This window comes from Rhinoraja longicauda, chromosome 18 (assembly GCF_053455715.1).
Source record: "Rhinoraja longicauda isolate Sanriku21f chromosome 18, sRhiLon1.1, whole genome shotgun sequence".
NCBI lineage: Eukaryota > Metazoa > Chordata > Chondrichthyes > Rajiformes > Arhynchobatidae > Rhinoraja > Rhinoraja longicauda.
The window spans coordinates 38,189,432-38,196,043 of record NC_135970.1 but is presented as its reverse complement, the minus strand read 5'-3'; the positions used below and the strand labels follow the sequence as shown (position 1 = coordinate 38,196,043).

Sequence of the window (6,612 nt, the reverse complement as noted above, 5' to 3'; positions counted from 1 at the left end):
TCTCTCTATCTCCCTCTCTATCTGTCTTTCCCTCTCTCTCTCTCCCCTCTCTCCTCTCCTCTCCCTCTCTCTCTCCTCCCCCTCTCTCTCTCTCTCTCTCCTCTCTCTCTCTCTCTCTCTCTCTCTCTCTCTCTCTCTCTCTCTCTTCTCTCTCTCTCTCTCTCTCTCTCTCTCTCTCTCTCTCTCTCTCTCTCTCTCTCACACACACACACACACTCTCTCGCTCGCTCGCTGTCAGACTGAATCCAACTCTGCTGCAGTACCAGACCTACAAAGTGATCAGTCTGAGGAAGTGTCTCGACCCGAAACGTCACCCATTCCATTCCCTTCCCTCTCCAGACATGCTGCCTGACCCGCTGAGTTACTCCGGCTTTTTTTGTATCTTGTGTCTACTATCTTCTTCTGAGACGCAAGACACCATTGCAAACGAGCCGGCTCAAAACAAAAACAAGGCTAAAAAAGGTTGGGGCGGCTGAGATTCCGCTGAAGATTCACCTGAAGGTTTGGGGGAGAGGAAAGAGGTCCGGGCGGGGTACTCACCCTTTGATGGGTGTTGCTGGCTGAGGATTCTCCGCAGGTCGTAGCCATTTCTGTTCATTGCTTCCTCCTGCCGTCCGCCTGTTGGCAGAAAAACAGCCAGTTCCCTTTTTAGGGTCTGTGTCCGTACACCACACACACACACACCACACACACACACACACACACACACACACACACACACACACACACACACACACACACACACACCACACACACACACACCACACACACACACACACACACACCACACACACACACATACACACACACACACACACACACCACACACACACACACACACACACACACACACCACACACACCACACACACACCACACACCACACACACACCACACACACACACACACACACACCACACACACACACACACACACACACACACACACACAAAGCCAACCTTTTACGCTTTCCCATGTTGTCGTCCCCCCCTCTCGCCACTCCTATAACCCCCCACCTCCCACCCCCTCCCCATCCCGGGTGCTGGCTGCATCGTTTCCAGGGATCTCGGAGTACATTTCAAGGCAAAAATGCCCATCTGCATTTGCTTCGCGTGTCGCCTTCTCCCGGCTAACAACGGTCTATTCTACAGTTTTCCTCGATTTCCCCCCCTACATCTCTTTTGGTGTCTCGTTTTCACACCTCGCCCTTCCTTATCTCTGTGTCTCCCCCCTCCCTTGACCCCCCCCCCAGTCTGAAGAAGAAGGGTCTCGACCCGAAACGTCACCCATCCCCTCTCTCCAGAGACGCTGCCTGACCCGCTAGCTGAGTTACTCCAGCGTTTTGAATCCACCTTCGGTGAACCTGTACGACCGACCACGGCACCTGGGCAAAGGGAGAGGGGGGGGTGGAGAGGGGGGGGGGGGGGTGGGGGGGGGGGGGGGTGGCACTATCTTCGCCTTGCCCACCCACACCCCACCTGCCCTCCCCTATTCCCTGTCTCCGGGGCTAAAACGCGGGTGCTTTGGAAGGACTTTGGTGAGACAATTATGTTGTCTCAGTTGTAAAACAAAATAACTTCACCCGAGTCATGCAAACACTAACTAACTTATCCCATCGTTTAATGTGGCATTAGATAATGGAGTCAGTGCCGCAAGAATTGCTGCCCCACAGCGCCAGAGACCCGGGTTCCATCCCGTCTACCCGCGCTGTCTGTACGGAGTTTGTACGTTCCCCCCGTGACCGCGTGGGTTTTCACCGGGTGCTCCGGTTTCCTCCCACACTCCAAAGGCGCGCAGGTTTGTAAGGTTAATTTAAGTTGTACAATTGTCCCGAGTGTGTCGAGTAGTGTTATAGTGTGCGGGGATCAGTGGTCGGCGCGGACTCGATGGGCCGAAAGGCCTGTTTCCGCGCTGTATCTCCAAACTAAACTCAAACGACTGGATCGACTGTTGTTCCCTCAAATCCGCCCCCCCAGGTTCAGTCTATTACCTAGAAGAGCCAACTCTGGTTGGGAAGCAACCGGTCCCTTTTGCCTATTAATCTCCAGAGTGGATTTTGGCCAAAGTTTCAAGTGGAGTTTCGAGCGTTAGTTTATCAGGACGTTAGTGTGTCCGCCGCTGCAACTTCAATGTCCATTTTACAATCTCACCATCTGCACAAATTGCGCGGCCACTGAGGGGGAGGTCATCTCCGGTTAATGAAAGTGGATCCGGGACACACGCTGACAGAGGCTGTGAGTAACGCTGAGCGACTGGAACAGGTGAGGGAGGGGAAACACTTCTTCACATCGGCGCTGCTCAGCCCAGGACTGTCCAGTCCAGCGAGACACAAGCACCAAGTTTCACCAAAACGCGACACAGCGCAAACTGTTTAACAGTGCAGGGGTCTGAAGAAGGGTCTCGACTGCGAAAGCTCACCTATTCCTGTTCTCCAGAGATGCTGTCAGACCCACTGAGTCACACCAGCATTGTGTGTGTGTGTGTGTGTGTGTGTGTGTGTGTGTCTTTGGCGTTAAGTGTATTTCATCCAGCGCCTTCGGTGCAAACTGCAGTTCTTTTGGTATCAGCGAGGCTTTGAGATGGAAACGAATATTGAGTTGAGCTCCCAACCCTGAGATTGGAATGAACAAAGATAGACACAGAATGCTGGAGTAACTCAGCGGGTCAGGCAGCATCTGGGGGGAGGTTACTGAGAATGATCAGCCATGATCACATTGAATGGTGGTGCTGGCTCGAAGCCAGATTGATTCCTGGGATGGCAGGACTTTCATATGAAGAAAGACTGGATCGACTCGGCTTGTACCCGCTGGAATTTAGAAGATTGAGAGGGGATCTTCTAGAAACGTACAAAATTCTTAAGGGGTTGGACAGGCTAGATGCAGGAAGATTGTTCCCGATGTTGGGGAAGTCCAGAACAAGGGGTCACAGTTTAAGGATAAGGGGGAAGTCTTTTAGGACCGAGATGAGAAAGTTTTTCTTCACACAGAGAGTGGTGAATCTGTGGAATTCTCTGCCACAGAAGGTAGTTGAGGCCAGTTCATTGGCTATATTTAAGAGGGAGTTAGATGTGGCCCTTGTGGCTAAAGGGATCAGGGGGTATGGAGAGAAGGCAGGTACGGGATACTGAGTTGGATGATCAGCCATGATCATATTGAATGGCGGTGCAGGCTCGAAGGGCCGAATGGCCTACTCCTGCACCTATTGTCTATTGTCTACTCCCATGTGTGTGTAGGGAGTGGATGAGAAACTTTTGTGAACGGAAGGGCCTGTTTCCATGCTGTGTCGTACAATCGATCATCCTGAAGAAGGGTCTCAACCCGAAACGTCACCCATTCCTTCTCTCCTAAGATGCTGCCTGACCTGCTGAGTTACTCCAGCATTTTGTGAAATAAATACCTTCGATTTGTACCAGAATCTGCAGTTATTTTCTTACAATCGATGCAATCATTCAATCTATGACCCTGGACTATGTCAGGATTACGATACGATACGACACAACAGAACTTTATTTATCCCAGGAGGAGAATTGATCGCGTATCATGTGGAGCGGTAATATTACATAAGACAATAGACAATAGACAATAGGTGCAGGAGGAGGCCATTCGGCCCTTCGAGCCAGCACCGCCATTCAATGTGATCATGGCTGATCATTCTCAATCAGTACCCCGTTCCTGCCTTCTCCCCATACCCCCTGACTCCGCTAACCTTAAGAGCTCTATCTAGCTCTCTCTTGAATGCATTCAGAGAATTGGCCTCCACTGCCTTCTGAGGCAGAGAATTCCACAGATTCACAACTCTCTGACTGAAAAGGTTTTTCCTCATCTCCGTTCTAAATGGCCTACCCCTTATTCTTAAACTGTGGCCCCTTGTTCTGGACTCCCCCAACATTGGGAACATGTTTCCTGCCTTTAACGTGTCCAACCCCTTAATAATCTTATACGTTTCGATAAGATCTCCTCTCATCCTTCTAAATTCCAGTGTATACAAGCTCCAGTCTTTCAACATACGACAGTCCCGCCATTCCGGGAATTAACCTAGTAAACCTATGCTGCACGCCCTCAATAGCAAGAAAAGACAAACTTTTCTTTATTTCCCCATCTTTCATGTGGGAATAGCTCTCATCAAAGATAGACACAAAAAGCTGGAGCAACTCAGTAGGACAGAGCAGCATCTCTGGATAGAAGGAATGGGTGACGTTTCGCGTCGAGGCCCTTCTTCGGACTCATCCTTCTCATCCTCCTGTCTTATGAGGTGATGGATGTGAAAGTTAGTTGAGTCCATTTCATGTAGTGTCTTTCCAAATCTGGAAAACCAGTTGTCCTGCAAAGGCCACACACAGCTGGGTGACGGTGGCTGGTGCTACAGTTGAGTGGCTTTTCTATACAGAACCCGACTTACAGAATGGGCGACTCGTTTAAACTCACACATACGCAAGCAACTCTTTAAGTCCACTGTTTTACATCTGAGTTTGGCGTCTCTGTGTTCTCGGTGGCAGTGGTCCTACTGTGCAGGTGGCTGTTTCTGCAAGCCAGTCGGGTTATCTCGGGGATTCTTCCCTGTGGTCTCCACATCAGAGCTCCCTACGTGGTCTCACCTCGGTGATCCTCCATGCTCTCCACCTCAGAGCTCCTCCATGGTCTCCATGTCGGAGCTCCCCCATAATCTCTGCGTTGGAGCTCCCTCCATGGGCTCCACTCGGAGCTCCCCCTGAAGGCTCCGCGTTGGAGCTCCCCCATGGTCTCCACCTCGGAGCTCCTCCATGGTCTCCACCTCGGAGCTCCCCCTGTGGGCTCCGCGTTGGACCTCCCCCATGGTCTTCACATCATACCTCCCCCAAGGTCTCAACATTAGAGGCCCGCCATGGTCTCCGCGTTGGAGCTCCCCCATGGCCTCCGCCTTGCCCCCCCCCCCTCCCATGGACTCCATGTTGGAGCTCCCCTGATGGTTTCTGCTTAGTGGTTGCCAACTTTCTAACTCCCAAATAAGGGACAAGGTGACGTCACCGCCCCGCGCCCCATGTGACCTCACCCAGCCAGCGGCCACGTGCTCCCGCTCCACCAACGGCGGCCGCCCGGGCCAGGAGGCAGATTGCTCTGCGACCTCCATTTGGTGAACACACTCGGCCCTGCTCCCCGAACACGCTCCGTTAGCCTACACTGTCCGGGCCTACAGCGGCCCCCGGGCCTACACTGTCCGGGCCTACAGTCTCCGGGCCTACGCTGTCCAGGCCCACAGTGGCCCCCGGGCCTACACTGTCCGGGCCTACAGTCTCTGGGCCTACACTGCCCGGACCTACAGCGGCCCCCGGGCCTAATACAGGACAAGGTCGGTCCCACACAGGACAAATCAATTTAGCCCAAAATACGGGATGTCCCAGCTAATACGGGACAGTTGGCAACACTATTTCTGCTTCACTCCCCCATGGGCTCCACCTCAGAGTTCCCACGTGGTCCACATTAGGTAAATTTATGGTTGCACAGTAGCGCATTTGTTTCCTATGCACATCACATCAGACTCATGCCAGCATCAGTGGGACGTAACCCTCAAGTAAGCCGGGGAGCATCTGTTGTTTGTGGCTTTGCATCTGGGGTTGACATGTACAATGATGCTGTTGGAACCACTGACTATCGCCGTGGTCCCACCCTACCAACTGCCAATGTTGCCGCTCATTTCTATCATCAGCTTCTCACTTCACATCATCAACCCTGAACGCTAACATGTCCCTTTTAGCACCAGCACCAGAGCAGATTGCCTCCCTGGGTTGTCCACTTGTCGTGGTGGAGAAGCTTGTGTGGTCCTGAGATCCTGAGAGCGATGCCGTCTGGAGCCACGCTCCTGGTAGGGTCACCCATGGCGGTAAGGTCGAGGGGGAGGTCCCTGACAAAGAGCAATCCAACCAAGACCTCAACAGTGGAACAGTCGGAGGGTGACGGCTGACGTTCGTGGAGCGTCACAACGGCTGGGAAGGCGGATGGATGAAGGCTGCAGCAGAAAATGGTCCCCGGTCGTCTTGGACTCCACGCCACTGGGTCCTGACCCAGATCTGTCAAGGACCGTGTGGTGGCTGTCTGTGCACCAGTCTCCCCACCTCAAACAAAGTCACGCACAGGTGTCCTCCATATGGAGAGGACAGTCAAACTCGCTTTGAGTGACCGCCGATGATGATGAGAGCAGAGGTTTGCATGCCTTACTGCTTTTTAGGCTTGTTCTACCTCCCCATACAACATGGATGAAGCAATCTTCCTTCTAACCAGAGTTGGCAATGACTTCTTTGCTTGATGAATGGTGGGACCTTTGGCATCTTTGCTGCTGAGATTACTGGGTCTGTCGGAAACTATTTTCCACCATGCATGCCAATAATATGCCACAGCCATCAAAGGTAGAAGAAGTTGTGTCTTCGCTCCTGGCAGATTGGTCGTCTATGTTTCAATGCAATGCAGTAACATGCCAAAAATTCAGATTACCGGGCAGCACGGTGGTTCAGCAACAAAGTCGCTGCCTTACAGCGCCAGAGACCCGGGTTCGATCCTGACTACAGATGCTGTCTGTATGGAGATTGTACGTTCTCCCCGTGACCTGCGTGGGTTTTCTCCGGGTGCTCCGGTCTCCTCCC

General features: G+C 52.6%; 1 protein-coding gene across 1 annotated transcript in view; it reads right to left on the bottom strand.

Annotated features, from left to right (window-relative positions):
* Positions 1-4,735, bottom strand: part of ano1a (anoctamin 1, calcium activated chloride channel a) — a 218,615-nt gene extending 213,880 nt beyond the window's left edge. The window contains exons 1-2 of the mRNA XM_078414914.1: positions 4,594-4,735; positions 541-618 (exon numbers count right to left, since the gene is read on the bottom strand). Coding sequence (XP_078271040.1) covers positions 541-618; positions 4,594-4,735 — 220 coding nt within the window. The remainder of the gene's footprint in view (positions 1-540; positions 619-4,593) is intronic.
* Positions 4,736-6,612: the final 1,877 nt, after the last annotated feature.